Source organism: Asparagus officinalis, chromosome 5, assembly GCF_001876935.1.
Source record: "Asparagus officinalis chromosome 5, Aspof.V1, whole genome shotgun sequence".
NCBI classification, from domain to species: domain Eukaryota; kingdom Viridiplantae; phylum Streptophyta; class Magnoliopsida; order Asparagales; family Asparagaceae; genus Asparagus; species Asparagus officinalis.
The window spans coordinates 38,227,285-38,251,778 of NC_033798.1; the positions used below are offsets into that span (position 1 = coordinate 38,227,285).

A 24,494-nucleotide genomic window follows, 5' to 3' on the forward strand; every position below is an offset into this window, starting at 1 on the left:
TATAACTTATTATCTATTTCTCAAATAACTAATGTTTTACATTGTGTTGTTATCTTCTGACCTTCTCATTGTGTTTTTAAGGATATACAGACGAAGAGGACGATTGGTTATAGCGTTAGGCGTGGAAAGTTGTACTACCTGGACCTAGAGTTGAAGAGCACAGCCCTGAACACTAGTACCCCTGGGAAGAAGATTATAGATGATCTTTGGCTGTGGCATCATCGGTTAGGTCACACATCGTTTGGCTACTTAAAGAAACTATTTCCTCATTTATTTAATAAAGTTGATTGTTCTGTTTTTCATTGTGAGGTTTGTGAACTATCTTAAAGTCATTGAACTTCCTTTATTTAAACCTTCAATGAATAAAAGTTCAGTTCCATTTATGCTTATTCATTCTGATGTATGGGGTCCCTCTCCCCTTTCATCTTTAAGTGATATACGATGGTTTGTCACATTTATTGATGATTGCACTCGAATGACATGAGTGTGTCCTATGAAGTCCAAGGGTGAAGTTAGTAGTTTGTTTCAAAAATTTCATAAACAGATCAGTACACGGTATAACACTACCATTTGAGTTCTTCGTAGTGATAATGATGGTGAATATATGGGTACCTAGTTACAGGCATATTTCAAACTTCATGGCATTGTTCATCAGACTACCTTTACATATACCCCTCAACAAAATAGGTTGTCGAATGGAAAAATCGCCATCTGTTAGAAGTTGTTCGGTATCACTAATCGGGGCAAAGACACCTGTATCTTATTGGTGTGAAGCTTTCTCCTCGGCTGCTTATTTGGTGAATCACATCCCTTCCGCCACTCTTGACTTTCAGACACCCTTCGAGGCCTTAGCTAAAATTGCCTCAGCTCTTACCATACCAAATCTTCCTCCCCGGGTGTTCGGATGTGTTATATTTGTTCACTTACCAAAGAAGCAACGGAACAACTCGAACCTCGCGCCCTCAAGTGTATTTTTGTTAGGTATGCCTCATCCCAAAAAGGTTATCGGTGTTATCATCCTCTCACACAGAAAATGTTTGTCACCATGGATGTGACATTTCATGAAGATACAATGTACTTTGAACGGGCTGAACTTCACGGGGAGAAATTATAAGGAAGTTCAGTTATTTGGAAATACTAGTGAGGAAGAGATGAGCTCAATAGAAGTGCTCCTGACTTTGACTTCAAGCTCAACACCGACAACTGAGACAACCGAAGTAACACCATTTCTTGATATGGCAACAATAACAACCCTGCCGAATGAAGTTGTGCAGTCCCCACTTGACTCGAATAACCAATCGTCCGTTTCATATGTCCCTGAAACTGAGTCCTTCCAGGTATCACCTTCTTCTATTCCTAGAAAATAACTTCCCAACCCCAAACCCACATATGATCCAGACTTTACAAGTAAAGCCAAATATCCTATGAGTAATTATGTGTCTTATGATCAGTTAACTGTATCTAACAAATCCTTTGTGAATCAATTATCTTTTGCATCTATTCCTAACAGTGTGCAGGAAGCTTTATGATCAGTGATGGACGAGGAGATGAAATCATTATTAAAAAATAACACATGGGAATTAACCGAGTTACCAGTAGGAAAGAAGAGGGCGGGATGCAAATGGGTGTACACTGTGAAATTCAAAGCAGATGGAACAATTGAAAGATTCAAAGCAAGACTAGTTGCAAAAGGCTACACACAGGCACACGGGATTGATTATCTGAAGACATTCGTACCCGTGACAAAGATCAATACCGTGCGGGTGTTACTCTCATTAGCTGCTAATTTGGACTGACCTCTACAACAATTCGATGTAAAAAACGCTTTCCTACACGGAGAGTTAGAGGAGGAGGTGTATATGGAGTTCCCATCTGGATATAAGATCCCGATTGAGCATACAAATAAAGTCTGCAAGTTAAAAAAATCCTTGTATGGACTAAAACAATCTCCCAGAGCTTGGGTTGGGAGATTCACAAGATCGATACGAAAGTTCGGGTGCAGTCAGAGTAATTCTGATCATATTTTGTTTTTAAAGAAGAGTCATGGGAAGATTACGACACTTATTGTCTATGTCGATGACATGATCCTCACAGGAAATGACCCTCATGAACAACAGGTATTGAAGAAGTACCTATCTTAGGAGTTCGAAATGAAAGACCTTGGGGACTTGAAGTATTTTCTGGGGATCGAGGTGTCTAGGTCATCAAAAGGCATCTTCCTATCTCAGAGGAAATATACCCTAGATTTACTAAATGAAACTGGATGTCTGCTTGTCAACCATCAGAGACTCCAATGGAAGGAGTGAAGTTGGAAGTTGAAACAGATCAAGTGCTCGTCGATAAAGGGCGATTTCAAAGATTGGTGGGGAAATTGATGTATCTGGCACATACAAGGCCTGATATATCATATGCATTGACTACTATCAGTCAATTCCTGCATAATCCAAAGGAGAAGCATATGCAGGCAGTTATGAAGATGATCGGCTATCTTAAGGCAGCTCCTAGAAAATGAATCCTGTTTCAAAGAAATGAGGGCTTCCTGAAGGTTGAAGGATATACTGATGCTGATTAGGCGGGAAATATATGTGACCGAAGGTCTACATCAAGGTACTTCACATTTGTAGGGGAAACTTGGTCACTTGGATGAGTAAGAAGCAAATGTGGTATCCCGATCAAGCGCAAAAGCAGAATATCGAGGAATGACAGTCGGTATCCAAAAGTTATTGTGATTGAAATTACTACTGACAGATCTAGGTTTCCTCCAAAATAACCTATGATGCTATACTGTGATAACAAATCAGCATGCGATATCGCACATAATCCAGTTCAACATGATAGGACAAAGCATATAGATGTAGTCATGTTCTTCATCAAAGAAAAGTTAGAAGAGAATCATTTCCGTCCCTCATGTACGCTCGGAAGATCAGCTGGCTGACATACTCACCAAGGCAGTAACGAGGAAGATATTTGCCAAGTTGATTAGCAAGTTGGGCATGTTTGATATATGTGTGCCAACTTGAGGGGGAGTTGTAGGCTGTCTAAAAATCACTACAGATAGCTGATCCCTCAAATATCGATGATGGAAGTTACAATTTGATGGTTTCCAGAAGATTACAATTTAAAGATTTTCACATAGATCGATGAATGTTACAATCTGACGACCTTCAAAATAACTGATGAAAGCTCTAATCAACAACCTTCACAATTAACATCGGGAGTTATAATCTGACGACTCTCATATATCAAAGAGCTAAAGCAAATATTACAAAATGACGATCTTTGTAACGTTTTGACAGAGAGAGACTACAAATCGACGGTCTCTTCAAATCAAGACGTAGAAATCCTCTCCGCGTACTAGCATCAAGACGCAACTCAAGCTCGGCCACTAACGCAGCGCAAACGCAGCTTCCAACACTGCCAACGCAGCTTACAAATCGCTGCAAACGCAGCTCAGATCTAGCTGCTAACGCTGCCAACGTAGCTTCCAATTGCTGCGTCCGAGCTTCCAGACGCTGCGTTCGAGCTTCCAGATACTGCGTTTGAACGTAGAATCCATGCCAGAATGCGGATTTTGTATTTGACTCATTCAAACACGAGCTGAATGGTTTCAAAACCGTTTCCCACGATCTGAGGGGATCACAACTCCACTCAGGAGTGATTTAAGGGGCGGTTACATCCCATTAGCCCCACTTAGGAGCGAATTAAGGGGGCGGTTACATCCCTTAATCCCCTATAAATAACTAAGAAATCAGCTTAGTTCGGATCCTTCTCTTGGGCAGTAAAGAAGAGATCTTGGGGGGAATTACTGGAGCTTTGGAGATCAACAACAGGAGCATTCTTTATCCTTGGCTTATAGACCGATTTCGGTTAAATCAACTCTTTCATAGAGTTTCAAACTCGTTCAGAGTTCTAAAACTTACCACGCAAGTTCTCCACAATGCCAAATCGTGAGGAGAAGACCACGTTCCAGTGAATCAATACGTTCAGATCGTCAACGGAGAACAAACTCGACGCGAGCATTCGAGGGAGACACTCCATCGCCACTGTGAAGAACCCAGAATTAAACAAAGGAAAGAATCCAGATCATTCTCCTCTCTTTTGTAATCGGGAATCCAAATTGTAATTAAGATCGAGAGAATACAAATCAAATTTCTTTCATTTTATTTACTATAAATTTTCCACCAAACGAAAGATGGCGACTCTGTTGGGGACTAGCTTCTCTGAAGAAGAGGTGGTGGCGTAATTTGACGTTATGCTCATTGGAACGACCGTTAAAACTCTGATCATCGAGTTCGATCAAGCCAAGTTTGAGGAGGCCCTCTCCTCTGGGTCCCTTAGTCCCAAGGCTATGCGTAAAATCCACAAAATTTCTAAGGAGACTAAAGCTCCAGTTATGGCCGACTCATCGAAGGACTGTCTCCCTTGGGGGTTGCACTATTCATACAGTCCCCTTTCTGAAGGAGAAGACTTAGCTTCGGTCCAACTCTAAAAAAGTCGATCTTCCAATCAACGCGAGTTCCGCGTTTGTGAGCCTCGACATGAGCTCTGCATAAGCCTAGCTAAACGCAGCCCTCAGGGGTGCGTTTCACCAGCAAAACCTGGAGCTCAGGCATGCGTTCGGGTAATAAAATCCAAGACAGAACCTGATGTATATCGTGAAGCTGCAGCGAACCCCGGAACCCCGCCAGGGGGTAGTCCACCCCCCCCCTCCCGAACCCCTCGTCAAGGGGCGTGCCGCCCCCCTGGACCTTTAGCTCGCTAATCGGGCAGCGAGACCCCCGAATACTCTGCGTAGCGCGATTAGATCGATGGACAGATATAATAAGTTCATGGATTCAAGGCATCCCGACCAGATTCATGTTCACCAAGAGCCAGTCATGTCCAATCATGGACCGGGGGTTCCAATTCAAACCTCACGATCAGTGAGTAATTCTCCTCGAATCTTTGCAACAGATTTGAGAGAGTCCATATTGAGAGAAAGACCGATGCAATAATTCATTTGTTCATTCCAATGTGAACGACTGATTTCTGCGGTCCTCTCGGGATGCCAGTATTGCTCATGCGCAATCAATTTATCGATGATCAACCGACTAATGAACGTCGCTTTGCTCCATAACCGACGACGTTCTCGCAAGAGGAAGACTTCGGAGGATGAATACCTTGGAGTCACTTCTAACATGATCGGCAGAGGGAGATCATCAGTCCCTAGCTCTGACGAGTCAGAGAAAGATCAGTCTCCTGGCTTAAAATACCCCTTGAATAGGTCCGATGGAATTTATCAACATACTCAGACTCAAACGGGAGCCATTCCCCCTGTCAACTATCGGAGGTTAGCTAGAGGAACTAATTTCGATGATGAACACTCAGCCATTGCGGAGTTCCAATCATCAAGTTCTTTTGTTAAACATGAGAGCTTCGCATATATGACGGGAACCATGAAGACCTCTCAAAGAGGGTTGCTGAGAAGGAGGCCATCTCCGAGCACAATAGGAAACCATCAATCAACTTCGGGATATGATGGCTCAGATCATTGCCAATAGAGCCAATTTCTAAAAAGCTGAGTCACAACCTCGGCAAGAATCCTCCCAAAAAGGAGGATCGCCCACATCGAAGGCGAAACAAAAAGTGAACGAGACCTCTAATCAAGAAGCTCATCATATAGTCTCTTCATCTGAAGAAGAGAAAAAAGCCGAGAATGAGCAGAATCCTCAATCGGCTAAAATGGAAGAATTAGAAGCCCGCCTCAATGTCATTGCTAACAGAAGCGAGCTCCAAGACGAGGGAGTTGTCAGGCCCTAACTTGCCGAATAAGATTTAGCCCCTTATCCTCCAAAGTTCGAAGTCATGACGCTACAAACTTTTGACGGCACGGGGTCACCGAATCAATATATCTATCATTTCAAGTCACAGACTGGGAATATGATATCAAACGATGCCATACTGGCTCGATTGTTCATTGGTACCCTCAAGGGAGTTACCTTTGAATGGTTCAGAAAACTGCCTGCGAGATGTATTCAAAAGTAGACAGATCTAGAGAGACTCTTCTTGTCAAGATTCTTTGAAGAGGATACAGAAGTCTCCATCCATACCCATCTCGCTACTAACCAGAAGAAGAGGGAGTTCGTCAAAGCCTTCGTCAAAAGGTTTCGAAACATGACTCAGCGATGCCCCACAGGTATGACACAGTCTACCGTAGTGGAGACCTGTCGACACAACTTGTAGACCGATCTTCTAGCACAAATGAGGGTTACAGAATGCTATTCCTGGAGACAACTAATTTCTCAAGGCGAACAAGCTCAAAAGATTATTGTTAGGGTCAAAGCTGAAGAACAAAGTAGGCAGGTTCAACCTGAACAATCGGACCAAGCCTAATCTTCTCAGTCAGAAGGGGAAGATACCATGATCACTGAAGCCAATCCTCTTCAGTAGGATGACAGGTCCAACAACTATCACGTTAACAATTACCTCTGATAGTTAAACTCGTTAGATAGTGACCCACTAGGTGATATGCTATGTCTATCCTTTCCCCCCTGCACTTGTTCAAGATGGGGGTTGGTTTATTTGTAGTTCATTGGATTATGGGTAATAAATTTTCTAAGTTGTCATGTTCAATAGAATACCTCTGTTAACCACAAAATCTGCCAAAACTATCAAGTTAATAATACACCTCTGATAGTCCTTTTCCTCCCGAATTCCCCCACCAATCCTCTTCAATAGGATGACGAATCCACCAAAACTATCATGTTAATGATTACCTCTGATAGTTTATTCCCTTAAAATTTTCCTATCAATCCTCTTTAATAGGATGGTAGGTCTACAAAACTATCAAGTTAGCAGTTACCTCTGATAGTCTATCAACTTGCCAATCCTCTTTAATAGGATGACAGATCCACAAAACTATCACGTTAACATTTACCCCTAATAGTCTATTAACTTACCAATCCTCTTCAATAGGGTGGCAGGTTCATAAAACTATCACGTTAATAGTTATCTCTGATAGTCCATCAATTCGCCAATCCTCTTCAATAGGATGACGGGTCCATAAAACTATCACGTTAACAGTTAACTCTGATAGCCAAATTCTTTAGATAGCGGTCTGCCATGTGACATGTCTCTATTCCGACTTGATGGATAGTGGCCCATAAGGCGATATATCATGTCTACCCCTCTTTTTCTTCCCCTGCTAAGTCTTAATCAAGACTGGGGGTTGGTTACTTGGAATTCACTAGATTAAGAGTAATGAATCTTTCACATCATCGAGTTAACATTATACTTCTGACGATCATCATCCCCACGGAGTATGAATTTAGTTTGCATCACTCCCAATTTATCACGTTAACAATACACCTCTGACAATCAACTTATCAATCATCTTCAAAGTTTGCATCACTCCCAATTTATCACGTTAACAATACACCTCTGACAATCAACTTATCAATCATCTTCAATAGGATGATAGGTCCTCAAAATTACACCTCTGACAATCAACTTATCAATCATCTTCAATAGGATGATAGGTCCTCAAAATTGCTCAAATCATAATCTTCCCCAGAAAGACACTAAGTCTTCAAAATCTTATTCAAATCATAAGTATCAAAATTCATCGCTTCTGATGATAAACTCACTTAGCAACTCTCCCCAACGAGACGCTAGTCTCCAAAATCTTGTTCAAATCACAAGTACAAAACTCCTGTCATGTTAACAACAAACCTCTGACAAATCACTTATCAATCCTCTTTAATAGGATGATAAGTCCATAAAGTTGCTCTAATCGCAACAAAACTCATGTCACGTTAACACCAAACCTCTGACAAAATCTACTTATCAATCTTCTTCAATAGGATGATAAGTTCACAAAGTTGCTCCAATCCTAACAAAGCTCATGTCACGTTAACACCAAACCTCTGACAAAATCTACTTATCAATCCTCTTCAATAGGATGATGAGTCCACAAAGTTGCTTCGATCGCAACAAATTCCAGTTATGTTAACACCAAACCTCTGATAAAATCCACTTATCAATCCTCTTCAATAGGATGATAAGTCCACAAAGTTGCTCCAATCGTAACAAAACTCATGTCACGTTAACACCAAACTTCTGACAAAATCCACTTATCAATCCTCTTCAATAGGATGATGAGTCCACAAAGTTGCTCCGATCGTAACAAATTCCCGTCATGTTAACACCAAACCTCTGACAATTAACTTGTCGACTCTCGTCAATAGAGCGATAGGTCCTCAAGGTTGCTCCGATCGCAACAAATTTTCGTCATGTTAAATCACACCTCTGACAATCAACTTATCAATCCTCTTCAACACAATGATAAGTCCTTAAAGTTGCTCCGATCGTAATAAATTCCTGTCACGTTAATATCACACCTCTGATAAAATCAACTTATCGACTCTCTCCAATAGAGCGATAGGTCCATAAAATTGCTCTGATCGTAATATTCTTCTTGTCACGTTAATATCACACCTTTGACAATCAACTTATTGACTCTCTTTAATAGAGCGATAGGTCCACAAACCCGTCAAGTTAACATCACACCTCTGGCACTTCCAACTTTCTTTCAGTATTTCAAGTGAAAACATAACACATGAAGAAACGGCGACAAAGCCTACGCCTAACACGCGTTGCCGGTTAGTCTTTCGTCGTGAAAAAGATATCAAAATCTACGTCTGGGGGATTTTATCTCGATCCCTAATTAGAGATAAGTCTACACCTAACACGCATTACCGGTTAGTCTTTCTCCGTGAAAAGAACACCAGAATTCACGTTTAGGGGACTTTATCTCGACCCTAAATAGAGATAAGTTTGCATCTAACACATGCTGCCAGTTAGTCTTTTCCTGCAAAAAGGATAAAAGCACGTGTATTCAACATCATGACAGGTCGTTATTAATAATGCCAAAATACATGCCTTACACGCATGGGAGACTTTATCTCGATCCCTAATTAGAGATAAGTCTATGCCTAATACTGTCGGTTAATTTTTTTTCATAAAAATGACAAAGTCTATGTATTCAAAATCATAACATCAAGTCTAAGAGAGTTCATTCTCTTAGCACAACGTTACATGTGAAACGGATTCAAATAATTCACATGCTAGCCCGACTCAAACGGTAATCGGTAAAGGCTTATCAAATCCGTTGATGGCTGAGGGTTTGCCAAAAATTCTATGAATGTTTACAGGCCCATCAACTGAATGGAGGTGAGTCGTGACGTAACGTTTGGTAGCTTCTGCTCATGAGTAGCTTATACCGTCACTACAGTTTCTCTTTGAAGCTCATCCTTACACAGGTCCTGCGTGACAAATCTCTTCAATGAAGATGCCTTCAAAGCGGGTGCAGAGAACAACTCCTTTATGACACGGAATCAACAGCTCCAAGATCAGAGTTGAAATCTAAAGTATTTCGAAAATTCTTCCTAATCAACCGCGAACTTTCGAAAACTTTGGAGGGGGTTCTGTAGGCTGTCTAAAAATCACTGTAGATAGCTGATCCCCATCAAATACCGATGATGGAAGTTACAATTCGACGGCTTCCAGAAAACTACAATTTGAAGACTTTTACATAGATCGATGAAGGTTACAATCTGACGACATTCACAATAACTGATGAAAGCTCTAATCAACAACATTCACAATCAACTCGGGAGTTACAACCTGACGACTATCACATATCAAAGAGCTAAAGCAAAGATTACAAAATAACGATCTTTGTAACGCTTTGACAGAAAAAGACTACAAATCGATGGTCTTTTCAAATCAAGACGCGAAAATCCTCTCCGCGTACCAGCATCAAGATGCAACTCAAGCTCGGCCACTAACGCAGCGCAAACGCAGCTTCCAACACTGCCAACGCAGCTTCCAAATCGCTATAAACGCAACTCAGATCCAGCTGCTAATGCTGCCAACGCAGCTTCCAATTGCTGCATCCGAGCTTCCAGACGTTGCGTTCGAGCTTCCAGACACTGCGTTTGAACGCAGAATTCATGCCAGAATGCGGATTTTGTGTTTGACTCATTCAAACACGAGCTGAATGGTTTCAAAACAGTTTCCCACGATCTGAGAGGATTATAACTCCACTCAGGAGTGATTTAAGGGACAGTTACATCCCATTAGCCCCACTTAGGAGCGAATTAAGGGGACGGTTACACCCCTTAATCCCCTATAAATAACTAAGAAATCAGCTTAGTTCAGATCCTTTTCTTTGGCAGCAAAGAAGAGATCTTGGGGGAAATTACTGGAGCTTTGGAGATCAGTAACAGGAGCTTTCTTCATCCTTGGCTTATAGAGCGATTTCGGTTAAATCAACTCTTTCATAAAGTTTCAAACTAGTTCAGAGTTCTAAAACTTGCCACGCAAGTTCTCCACAACATGACAATTGACACATCCTAGTATTTCTGCCAGGCAACGTGGACTCTAGAGATGGCTCCTACGGGCTCTAGAGGTGGTTCCCACCACATCCATATGGTGTAGCACTTAACCCCGTATAACACTTAGTTTTATACTTCCGGCTGACATCTGCTCTGATACCATTTGTTACGCCCCGGGTCCACGGTCGTTGGCGCGTGCAAGCCGTGGGACCACTGAGAGTAACTCGATGTTGGCTAAAGTCCATTGCCAAAATGCTATCACTAGTTGTTCTTGAGTCTCGAGCTTCTCTATTTAAGCCACTAACATTTGTTCACACTAATCCATGTGAACTAAAGTGGGGGTGTCACAAAAAATGACACGGCTATGTAAACAATACAATTATGACACAATATTATAGTGTATATCAGTTTAGAAGCTCCTTATTGGTTCATTTGAAATTGGTAACCTCTAAATTATACGAAGAGCTAGAATGATTGCATTTTTGGCTACTTACAGTAAAGACGTTACTTTGCACTCTAATTTTAGCAAAATTATTTGCTTTCATTGTACTTGATAAACTGTGTTTGGATGGGTGGGGAGGTAGATGCATAAGTGCATGCGTATATATGTGCGCACATGCGTGAATGGGGAGGCGGGCATGTTAGTTACGAAAGCACGTTGGTGTAATGTAAGTCCTGAGACCCATTGAGTATAACACATTATTTGGCTCAAACTGCTATCATAAATGACTAGTCAACTTTACACTCGACTCCCATGACCTACATTATAAACAAATTTAAGTTGCGTAATTCCCTAGATCCCCCTCAAACCATCGTACAGTTCCTGTGAACCGATTCCCAGTGCATTTGCAAATCACTTCCCTCCAATACATAAATTGATTTCGCGAAATTGGCATATCACTTACAAGTGGCGCAAGTGCATGTGTAAAATGCAGTGTGAGGTGAGCAATCGAGTGAAGAGAGATGCACAATAAAATACATAAGTCAATGACTTTACTGTAACTAAATACCTAGGTTAATAAAACTTTATAACGTACTACATAACAAACTTGCATACTAAAGCGAGCTACTCCCCATCGTATCCAAATTTTCTAGGTGGTGAATTACATACTGGAATTTCTACCACGACCCGTTGCATACCGTGTACGGTATAACTATGTTATAAACCTAGGTTAATAAAACTTTATAACGTACAACATAACAAACTTGCATACTAAAGCGAGGTACTCCCCATCGTATCCAAATTTTCTAGATGGTGAATTACATACTGGAATTTCTATCACGACCCGTTGCATACCGTGTACTGTATAACTATGTTATAAACCCATTGACGCTTTCTTTATTTCCAAATATGATACAATTTAATGTAGTTATCACAGCCATCCCACCTCAAGGTGATGTAGCATTTAGTCCCATGATTATAGTGCTCCAATGGGTCGTGGGCTTAGGGTGACAAACGGTATCAGAGCCAGGTTGTCAATTGGAAGTGTACATGTGGTTTGGCTCAAACTACTACTGAAAATGACTAGTCATTGTTACACTTTACTCTCATTATCTAAATTGTAAACCTATCCACACTTTCTTAAATTTCTGATGAGTAGCAAAAAATGGTGGTATCACACGACAGACTGGTGGACTGGAGGACTGTCGTGCGTCCGTGGGGGCATGGCATGTGCGCTTGCATGTGTGCATGTTCGTGTGTGTGCATGTGGGGGCATGTGCATGTGTGTGTGCGTGAGTGTGTGAGCATGTGTGTGTCTGTGTGTGTACGTGTTTTAGTGTGTTCGTGCATGTGTGTCTAGTCCCTCTGCCTCGGGACCATGCTGAGTGACAGAACAAAGCATAGCAGATTTAAGAAAAATTTCACTATGGACAGACTTGCTAATGGAGGATGCTGAAAGACAATATAAGGTAAAGTGCCATCAACAGTAAAATTTGTACCTTATGTGATTCGAAAGAACTTCCAACTGAAAACAAATGGTAAAAAAGAATAGGTTAGTTAAGATACTTATAATACCTAAAACAATATGGAAGATGTACCTTCAGGAGATCTTGGTTTCCCTTGAACATACATTTGCACAGTATCAGTTTCAAGAGTGCAGTCAATTCCTTTGTTCATAGATTGGGAACTAATTCCATCAGCACCTTCCATACTGTTGGTTGAGCTAAGATTTCGAAAACTATGTTCTCTCTGGCCATGATAGTGTGATATTGCAGGTAAAGTAAACTTTTCAAAGAAAGCAGTCCCTTCGACATTAGCAGAAACTGTTGAACCTCCAGCAGTTTGTTCTTTATTGTGCAAATCCACACTCAGGTATTGAGCGACATTTGAGAACTTATCAGGTTTTCCTTTCCTACTATCAATAGTTGAGGAACTTGACATTTTATGTTTGCTCAAGCCAAGATTGTTTTTTTTCTTGCCGCAAAGACTTTCTCTTTCTTCGTTGCATTCTTGAGGTAGACATAAATGAGGAACATCACCAGGACAAGGACTTGATCCATTTTTGGAACCATTGCACAGCTCATGTTTTAAGTAAGTGAGGTTTGCATTTGCAAAGTGCTCTTTGAATGCTAGGCCGGAGCAAAAAGGGTCATTTTCCTCATCGTTCATAGTTGGACTACGGCACATATAATGTTGTAATCCTTGTACAGACTCATATGACCTCGTCTTTTTATCAACTTGTGTGATATTCTTTTTTAGATGCTGATGCCCTTCAGATGCAAATTTGATCGAATTTAGATCTAATAGAGATCGACTCATGGGTAACAGTTGTCCCGTCATTCTATCTGCTATAGTAGTAGAGCTAGTCGTTTTCTTTGGAGCCATGATAGTCTCTATCTTCCTGTTAATATCAAGCATTGGAAAATTTGTCCCCTCCGAAGTTGGACTATATAAACTTTGAAAATGATATGAGCTTCCATGATTATTCTGCAGTACAGCATTCTTAATGATCCTAAATCTCCCATGATCACCTCCTCCAGCTTCTATTGACTGAAGCATATAAGATGTTCGATTTTGTTTGCCGAAGTCTTGTCTCCAACTATTCATAGTTTCAGCCGGAGAGCGACAGTGTGGTGTTCGATCTTTAGATGAACTGCTGCTAGCTTGAGTCCAGTGAGCCATCCATTGCAATTGATAAGGATGCACGGATTCTAAAGTATCTGTATCGTCCATTACGAACTCAAAAACTTCCCTGTTTCTGTATCTTACAGAGACATCATCTGACATGATATTCTTTGAGTGACCGTTCGCTGTTGGGCATAAAATTTACCAGTTTCAAACTTCTGGAAGTATTAGATAAGATCCTGAAATAAAAGGCAAATTTCACTTTTTGTGACAAGAATTCTAAAGGGAAGTTACATCAAGCAATAATTTAGGATAATAGAAATTTAGTTTAGACAGATAAGCATAAACAACATCAACAACAATGTGAAGCCTTTACCCTAAATTTTTAGGGTTGGGTGATATTCTTCCATTTAGTTTTCATTATGTTCATCTAATCGCTAAGTTATATCATCATACCTTTCTTGATTGTTTTTAACTAAGTTTGTTAGGCTACCTCTAGTCCTTTATACCCCTTTAACTATAATCTTATCATTCCTTCTAATTGGTGCATTTAGTGGCCTTCATTGTACACGACCAAACCATTTTAGTCAATTCTCTATCACACCAAGCCCATAAGTTGAAATTCTACATGAAAAATGCATAAGATAGGTTGTTATTTAATACTTGGACATGAAGTACAATTTCTAAACTACATAATTATTTAAGAAATATACATGGTACATGGATGAAATGTATGATGGTAATTATCTTCAATGAGTTATGTTACCTGGGTACTTCTATTAGGCACCCGTACCTGTACCCAACACGTACCTATACCCGTACTCGTACCCATACCCAAACCTCTTGGACACTTCTTGAATTTATGCATATATTTATTTGGTTGTATACTCAATTTATAATACATTTTTTAATTTAAAACACTCCTCATACACTTCTTGGATGTATATTCTACACTTCACATCTATTTCTTATATATTGATCTTATGTAAATGAAAAAAATAATATTAATCTTAAGTAAATTATTAATTTTAATACATATAATTTACATAACATGATATATATAGCCGTGTCCCGTACCCACACCAGTATTGTACCCATGCCATGTAACCTAGTCAATGAGCATTGAACTATTTCAGAAACAAAAAAGGACTTCCCTTTGTGTATGAGAAAAGTTTTAAAAAAAGAGGTAAAACTAATCAAGTATAAAAATTAATTGTTACATCCAACTGCAAAATAAAGTTATCTGCAAAACATAAAGCTACAAGGGTGCGGTTAGGCTGCTAAACGTTGTGAAGAAGCAGCCTGCAAATCCCAAGGGGGCACTAAGGGCTGTCAAGGGCTTCTGTGATCGAATACCACTAGACAAAATTTCTCAATATGAGAGAGCCATTCCAAGTAGTATAGATGCCATATGACTCAAATCCTTCTTAGAAAAGGGTGGGTTAACTAATGAAAGAAAGATGGAACCAGAAATGTTCTATAAAGATATTTAGTTACAACTGGAAACCTCTAGGAAATGATTCTGGCTATTTGCAAATACTCATGCATAAAATATGATATAATTCTGCAAAGATAAGTAATTATAGGACACTTCTAAAAGAATTCAAAAAATTTACAAAAGCATGAAATACCATGAAATGCAAGTAAATAGAGATGGACTGGTCCGAAATCAAATCGAGAGACCAAGTTACATTCAAGAGAAATTAGTAAAAAGAAGGTAACAAAAAAGATCAGAATAATGTAGTGATACTCCCTTCTAGATTACTAAAGAGAGTATAAAATACAGTATCAATTGTAATTAAAAGAATCTGCTACAAGAATAAAAATACATCCTCTATCTGTATCTGTGAGCATGAGCTTGGTAAACTGATACCGAAACACAATGTTTCAGGATGTCCTGGTTTCAAATCTTACTGACAACATATTCAGACATAGTATTTTAAAAGCGGTTCTCTACTAAAACCATAAGCAATTCACAACTTAAAACATCCTCTAGGACTTTTTATAGTTCCTTTAAAGTACCTCATTATTCCTTTCAATAGCATCCCAATGAGACTTTCCAGGATTGCTTATAGATCTACTTAGCATCCCAAGTGTGTAAGCTATATCTGGTCTTGTGCAACTCATAGTGTGCATAAAACTCCTGATGATCCTTGAGTGCTCCAGCTATTTCACTGGTCTTCCTGAGTTGGCTCGAATCTTTTTGTTGTAGTCATATAGTATCGATATCTCTAGAAAATCAGAATACCCATATTTCTTCAACATATTCTCAATGTAATAAAACTGAGTTAGGCCAATCCCATTCTTTGACCGATTGATCTTGATCCCAAGAATTACATCAGCATCTCCATGATACTTCATACAGAATTGAGTTGATAGAAACTTCTTGTTGTAGAGTTTAGGAGCTTACTTCAGTCCATAAAGAGACTTAATCAATTTGCATACTTTTGTGTTCATGCCATCAACAATATAGCATTCTAATTGTTCTCTATAGATTTCTTTAGTCAGATCTTCATTTAATAATGTCATCTTCATGTCCATTTGGTGCACAATAAGCTTCTAAATGGCAACCCAAGAGATAAGCACTCTAATGGTCGTGATGCGACAAACTGGTGCAAATATGTCAAAGAAGTCAATGCCTTCCTTCTGAGAGAAACCTTTAGCGACTAATCTTGCATTGTACCTCTCAATAGTACTATTAGTATTTTGTTTTAAGATACATTTGCTATTGATCGGCCTTGCTCCTTCTGGAAAATCAACTAACTCCCAAGTGTGATTTTAAAGAAGAGAATTCATCTCATTTTTTGCAGCTTCCTTCCATAATAATGCATAAAGAAGTCATCACCAAAATCCTTTATTTTCCTTACCCGCTTGACAGGAGGCTCTGGACCTTACTCTGGTATAGCAGCTTCTTCTTCTTGAGTAGAGTTCTCCAAAGTAGTAGGTTCTTTAGTGTAGCCGGAGTTAATTCAGTGTTATCTGGTATATCTTTGAGTGACAAGTTTTTATCTTTGATAAACTTATCCTCAAAAAAGTTTGCATCTCAAGCTTCAATAATTGAGTTGGTGTTGAGATCTAAGAACTTACTTGCATCACTGTCTTTAGCAAACCCCAGAAAGATGCATTTATTTGCCTTTAGTCCCAACTTTAACCTTCTGATACTAGGTATTCTAATATAGGCAAAGACTCCCCAAACTTTAAGATTATCTAAAGAAGCAGGATCAAAGTTGATTTGGTGTTATATGGGATTTAGAATATGGTACCCTATTTAAGATCCAATTTCCTATTAATAACATCACACCCAGTGGCAATTTAGAAGACCAGAGGTGATAAGCATTGAGTTTATTATCTCTGTTAGATTTCAATTTTTCCTCTCTGCAATTCTATTAGATTGTGGTGAATAGGGAGCAGTTGTCTCGGCAACTATCTCATGTTCTCTGAAATAAGCTTATGCTTCCTTGGATCAATATTCTCCTTCTCTATCACTTTTAAGCTTTTTTACTAGGTGAACAAGTTGTTTTTCTACTCGAGTCTTGAACTCAATAAACTTACTAAAGGCTTTATCTTTTGATTTTAGTAAGTAATCATGACAATATCAAGAGTGGTTATCAATAAAAGTAATAAAATATTTTATGCCTCCTCTAGTAGTAAAACTTTTGAAGTCACAATTGTCGGAATGAATAGCTCTAGTAACTATGTACTCCTTGTGATACTATGAAAATATTTTCTTGTGATCTTGGCTTGCATACAAACTTTATATTGACTTGGTTTATCACCCCTACAATTAGACATAAGTCCTAGTTTATTCATGTTAAATATTTTTCTATAATTAACATGACCATGTCTATGATACCAAAGAGAAGAGAAATACACAAAAATAGAAAATTTAATGATAGTTGAGGCAGAGTTTATGATACTCATTTTATACATTACATCCATACGATACACATTACCAAAATAAACTTTCTGATAGGATAAGACAATTTTTCCGCCTTGGAGATACAACCGCATTCCAAAGAAGACTTCCAGATATCAGGTTCTTTGCAATTGATAGAAATGCTTCATATTATTGAGAGTAAGAGTCTTTCTAGAAGTAAGTGTTATCACCTCTGTCCCAATTTCATGGACAATAACGATAGAGCGGTTAGTCATTGATACATTCTCACTAGAAGCAAGTCTTCTATGGATGCAAACATGACATGTAGCGCCGCTATCTAAGCACCATTCATAAGTGTTAGGAGAATTTATCATTTGAAAAAGCATTGCCATAAAGTTCTGTCCTTTTTCAATATGGCTGACTTCACCAACATAGTTGACGTTATTTGCATTCTTTGGTGCTATACATGCTTTTATGAAGTGGCCCTTCTTCATGCAATTGAAGGCTTAACTGTTCTTCTTGAACTCCTTTTGCACATTGAGATTCTTTGGAGCAGTGAACTTCTTAAAATTATTCTTTTTGTTATTGATGAAGCTGTGAATAGGTTTGGTGGACACCATGTTAGTTGACACCTTTTGCTTAGCGAGCAACTCATTTTTAGTGTAAGTCCTAATTTCATCCTCAATCTAGATGAACCTGTTCAAGTCTGGTAATAAAACTTGTGTCTTCTTCTTATGAATTAAGAAAGACATCCATGAAGGAGGGAGTTTGTTGATGACGACGTTGGCGATGAAGGTGTCGTAGAGCTTGATCTTTTCATCTTTTAACTTCATGATAAGTTTTTCCAGCTCCTTGACTTGAGCTAAAACCTCTTTATCATCTTCAAACTTGAGGTTGAGGAACTTGTCAATGAGGTGTGTTTTGAAAAGCTTCTCCTCATCTTTGTACTGCTGCTCCAGTACACTCCAGATTTCCTTCACAGAGGCTTGGTGGGTGTAAATATTTGCAAGGTGGTTAGCAAGATAATTGAGGAGATAACTACAAAAGGTGTCATCGTGGTCCCACTTTGCTTTGCCGGTTGTATAGTCCTCCTTGAATGTTGGCTTCTCTTCTGATACAACATAATAAATCTTTAGAAGTTGCATCCCAAGGATCACCTTGCGTCGCTATGCATTAAATCAGTTGCAGCTCTCGAGTTTCAGGCTATCAATTCTTATAGTTTCTCTATAATCCATTATGACTAAAAAATCTTGTGTTAAGAATGTCAGAACAAAAGGGAAAAATCAAGACAAGAAATATGAACTTTCTTGAAATGCTTGTTGTAAAAAATTTGTTTAAGTATTCATGCTTCCTAAAATTCTGAACTTAAAAGCAATATTCAGCCTAGTCCGATACAATGATCCCAACACCGAATTGCTTTTAGGAATAGCAAGTTGAGTATACTGGTGTGCACCAACCAGACCCTCCATGATCACCTTGATCAAGTTAAGACACTAGACGACGTCTTTGGTCTGACTTCGGACTATAACCTCCTCGGTCTGGTACAGAGTTGGACTCAAACAGGCACTATAGTATTTTAGAGGATACGTTCAAAAAAGAATCTATGTTGCTGTTCAGAATGCTTTCTCTGATCCAACCCAAGAGTTGCTAGCTCATTAATGAGAGCAACTCAAATGTCATATCAATTACACCCACTCAGCCCACTAACTATATTAATTGGTCTATTTAATGAGCTAATTAAATGGACCCATTAAATAGATCAGTTCAAAAGCCCATCAGTCACCCTCTTGCCATTTTCTAAGCCGATTTCTCCAATAAGTCCAAGTCCAAGTCGAAAGGCGTCTTTAAGTCCGACTCCATCAGAAAAGGTCCAATTCAGAGTCGAAAGGTGGCTTTAGATCGGACTCAACCAATTCAAAGTCGAAAGGTGGCTTTAGGTCGGACTCAACCAATTCAGAGTCTTGAGTTTGAGTCCGGGAATGAGTTGACGCTTGCCGAACCATAACCTTTGATTTGTTCAAAAAAGATTTTTACCACTGGGCTACAGTGTAGTTTGTTATTAAACTACATACTATAATATATATGTAGTTTTAAACTTAGTCCGGGTCTTTTGGAAAACTTTTACAAAAAACTCTAATATAACTAAATTATAGCAATCAATCCTCATCACAGCTTTCGAGTTTTGATGTCGTGCAAGAGACTTTGACATAAATATGAGGGCAGTTCAGGTTCAAATCCCACTATCCATGAATTTAATCTAAATTTTAAAATAAAAAAAATACTCCTATGCAAGTCTAGGTTTTGGCCCATGAAAAGGGCGCTTAACATGCGAGCGCATGGTAGAATATAAAAGTATAGCCCCAATACTCACCAGCGCAACTTCCGAGTTTTTGAGTCTTGGTGTAGTGGAAGGCACTTTGAACTCCACAAAACATTGCTTGAGGCAGATTAATTTTTTTCCCCTTTTTTATGTAAACCTTTCACATACATGCCATCCTAAGAGCAAATGTAAATCAAATTTGAACTCCACAAGACATTACTTGAGGCTCTTAATTTTATATTTCTATCCTTGACATGGATGATTTCCTATGCCCTAATACCTGATGGTTATTTTACATATTCTAAATCTTTAATTTTACATCACCCAAAAAACCAACTCCCTTCAAGTTTTTTTTAAAAAAAAACCCATATTAGATCTCAGCACCCAGATCACTAATCCATCCTCCTGATGAAGATTCCAGCTTAACAAAAAAAAACAAAAACAACGAATTTTCTCCAACCACCAACATCACAAACCGCTCAGAAGAATAAAAATCTTAATTGTCTCTAAACCCAACGAATACAAAGCAATTAAAAAAAAGAGCTAAGAGAATTGAGATTTACCCGATCCCTCAGAAATTCCAAGCTTGAAGAAGAAGAAAAGAGAGGCAATATCCAAAGCTCTGTACTGCAAATAAGTGAAACGAGTGAACTAGAGAAGAGGGGACTTGCCCACCTCGTATTTGGAAACACTTATATATTTATTGATTATTTATGAATACGTGAAGTGATCGATGACGCTGCGAGTACGAGGCCATTCTTAGGCCATAGAACTTTTTCTAAGGTTTTTTTTATTTATTTATAAATTTCTATTTCGGGAAGACTAGCAGTGGAGGACTGAGACAACATAATCCACGTGGATGGAAAATATCTTGTCGGCTGCGCTTTTAGGCGCTTTACTCGCCAGAGAGGAGGAGGCGTGGTGTAGGGGCCACGAGCGAAAATATCTTCGTCCTCTGTGCGAGCTTCACCCTTCGTTTGAGGTCGAGTTACCCGCTTCTGAATCCTGAGGAAGGCACGTGCCGTCAGTGTACCCTGCGTTCGGTTGCAGGATTCAGTAGGGAGCTATAGCTAAATACGGCCGAGTTATTTTCCCAGTTTTTATTTTTTTTTTTCTCCACCTTCCCTCCTCCCTCCCTTCCTTCGTCTTTAATCAATCTATAAAAAAAAAAAATTTTGTTTTTGATTTGACACAGATTCTAAATGATTTGGACCCTATAGCTAAATAGTAGGAGATGGTTGGATATTTTTTTATTACATAACGAAAATGATTTGCGTATAAATAATGGTACTAGCAACATCATTTCGCCGTATGACCTCTGCCTAGGAAAATAAATGTTTGAGCTTCCCACATTGGGGTATTTATTACAAAAGTATAGCTAGATTAATATTTTTCTTCAGAATTCTTAACAATAATAATTTTCTTTATTAATCCCCTTGCTCATTACACATCTATCCTTTTGTTGAAAGAGTTACTAGTGGTTTTTTCCTTTTTCTTTTTTGTAGTATATATGTCTTAAAGAAGATTTTCTTTTTTAAAAGACCATTTTTGAAAAGCAAAATCTACCTATTATTTAAACAAGTTGCAAAATCGACCGCTTTTTGGCAAAAAAAAAAGGACGATTTTGCAAAAATAAAACTTTTAAATACGGGGGACTACTAGTCTTGTGCATTTAGTGGTGCCTAATTACTCCCTAATAAAGGTTAATTAGTCTCGTGTATTTTTTAAAATTTAATTAGCAAGTAATTAGCCAACACTAATTACACGGCACCACTAGTCTCATGTATTTTAAAAACTATATTTTATAAAATCGACAAAAGATGTCAATTTTGCTAATTAAATCCACAAAAAATCGATTTATCTGATAAAGTTTCAAAAACGGTCTTTGTAAAAAAGTTTCCCTTTCTTAATCTTCTTGTGATAGGTACTCGTGGTTCCTTTTTTTAAAAAATATGTTTTTCTCAGGTACTAGGAAAGCTCACAACTTCTGCTTTTGCAATATATGTTCTTAGTGTTGTGCGCGGCGGAAGCTTCGAGGAACGACACGAACAATCCAAGAGATAAACCACAACCAATAAGCAAATCACAACCATAGTAAGAACAAACGATTTACGTGGTTCGGCAAGTTACCTACGTCCACGGGGCAAGGAGGGGGGAGTTCTTATTATTAGAAATCAAGAGAATACAAATAGAGTTACAATTCTCACCGATCAAACCCTAAAACAAAGCTCTAGATCTCTCACAAATCTCCCACAATTGGATGTAGCAATCCTCTCCAAAAGACTGCTCAAAATCGTCTTTGCTTAATCCTAATTAATCAGGTTTAGGGTTATATATCAACTCAGAAACGAACTGGGTCAAAATCCAAAGCCCAGCCCAAAATCCATCTACGGTCGACCGCGACGGTCGACCGCGCAGGTCTCGCGGTCGACCGCACGAAGCTCGCGGTCGACTGAACACCCCCGATAGAGAAACAAATCCTACAGTCAAACTCGCGGTCGACCGCGGCGGTCGACCGAACTGATTTCCCGAGAGATAATCGCCTAGAGGGTCCCCGCAGTCGACCGTCACAGTCGACCGCCTTCAACTCCGAATCTCACTGGCCTTCGTGCACGTTCACGGTCGACCACGACGGTCGACTGCCAGTCTGTCTGCCTGATTCTTCTGTTGTTTTCCTGCACTCTCTCATCATTCCTTCAATTAGAAGATTGCTTGAGATGTGAAGTGAGAACTATATATATACAATAAATTAACTATTACCCTTGATCTAATTGAAAAAGACTTTTTTCTTCTGAGTGGCAGAGGTGTATATCCTTAATCCTTAAGGTACCGTTTGGCAAAGGGTTAAGGAAGAGGGATTAAGGAGAAGGGTTAACTTAGTTAATCCATTTAGAAGGGTTAAAAATATTCTAATTCAGTTTGGATTCGCTAGTTAAGACAAGGGGTTAAGACTTTTGTGTTTGGCAAATAAAGAAGGGATAAGGAGATTAATCTCATTAATTTTTTTAAAAATACCACTTTCGCCCTTACTGAAAATTTATAACTAATTGTCTCATTAATATCTTTTTCGCGTTGTTTATCTTTTGATCAATAATATGTAATTCAGTTGAGACACGTGGGATAATTTTTTTTTTTGAAATAGCGCTAAAATGACAATTTGGTATTATTAAATAAATGATTGTTCAGAAGGTAAATTAAAATAAATTATTATTTCACATTATTTCAGCTACTAAAGAGAGATAATGAGCTAACAAAATATTATATGGCTTCTTCTCTATCAATAAACCTGGCAAATAAAATGATTATTCAATAAAAAATAGATTTGATTATTCAAGGAAAAAACAATCCACTCAATAGATCTGTATAAAATTATAAGTTTTCCTCATATAAAGATAGTAAAAGACATAATTCAACCTCCTTATACTTCAATATTCGACAACTACATATTTCAATTATTCCAAAGCTGTAAAGCAATCCTGTTGCGAAGCTGCTCACCCCTTAAACTTTCATCTGCACCAACCATGTATTGGGGGTCTTCTTCCTCCTCCACCTCATCTTCATCCTCATTCATCTCTAATCCATTGAGCATATTAAAGTATTTATCATTTCCCTGATGCCTTGCAATAAAATTATGAAGAACACAACAAGCTACAACAATTTTGACTTGAGTTTTATAAGGAAATGGAGCAGCAACTTTTAAAATTTTGAATCTTTGCTTTAAAATTCCCCATGCTTTTTCCACTGCATTACGTAGTTGTGCATGTCTATGATTATATTTGTCTTTAGTATCTCGATAGGCTCTGGTGGTCCTGTTTGCAAAATCTCCAAGATGATAGCGTGATCCACGATATTTTGTGAAAATTGTAATGCACCAGACAATTTTAACATTTTTCTTAAAAACATATCCAAGTTCCCTCAACTAAGCCTCTATTGTCAGCACTAATAATGTCTAGAATATTAAATGTAAGAAATTGTAACGATCACAAAAAAAAAGATAATTATTTGCCAAAAGGTTAATGCAGCAAACTCTGATGCCATTCATCATCAGGAAAAATAGCATGTAGTAAAATCTGTAATGTTTGGTTGAAGTTATGTTTGGTTGAAGTTATGTTTGGGTAAGGGTAGTTGGAGTCTTATGTAGCATAACTAGCTACATTCAAACTCCATAACGTCTGTTTTGTTGATTGTTTTTTCATAGGAAGATTTGTTGCAAAAACAAAGTTGACTTACAAATAGAGGAGTCGTTGCTATATTCAGATTGATGGATGTTTAAACAACATGAATTTGAACTAAATGATATTGCACAATGCCGCAATGCACATACACTTGTAAGTATATATGGTCTAACAAAACATAACCTCAATGCATGGCTTGTTTGAATGACAATTGCAATTACAACATAATGCAGTTCTAACTCCTATTGTTCGAACACTCCAGTTCAAGCATAATTGCAAATCCTGTATTTTTCAGTCAATTTTCTTTTATTGTAACTTGAAGTTGCAATAACATCATCTAAACATGCGTACATTGAGATTTAAATGCAGTTGCAACACACCTGAGGAGATAGAGTGTTAAACTTTTTGCTGATAATATCAAATTATACATATTCAGGTACACTCCGGGAGAATTTCCTCTACCAATAGAAACCCAATCTGCAAACTTCTACATAATAGCATCAGAAACCCTCACCAACGCGGGATACGACCACTACGAGATCAGCAGCTACTGCAAGGGCGGCAACGAGTGCAGCCACAACCTCGCATACTGGCAAAACAAAACCTACTATGGATTCGGTCTAGGATCCACAAGCTACGTTGATGGAGTCAGATTCTCAAGGCCAAAAAGACTCAAAGA

At 38.6% G+C, this 24,494-nt stretch overlaps 1 protein-coding gene across 1 annotated transcript in view; it reads right to left on the bottom strand.

Annotated features, from left to right (window-relative positions):
- Positions 1 to 20,413, bottom strand: part of LOC109842762 — a 24,509-nt gene extending 4,096 nt beyond the window's left edge. Inside the window, exons 1-3 of the mRNA XM_020411642.1 lie at positions 20,204 to 20,413; positions 12,417 to 13,682; positions 12,318 to 12,343 (exon numbers count right to left, since the gene is read on the bottom strand). Coding sequence (XP_020267231.1) covers positions 12,318 to 12,343; positions 12,417 to 13,605 — 1,215 coding nt within the window. The 5' untranslated portion in view covers positions 13,606 to 13,682; positions 20,204 to 20,413. The remainder of the gene's footprint in view (positions 1 to 12,317; positions 12,344 to 12,416; positions 13,683 to 20,203) is intronic.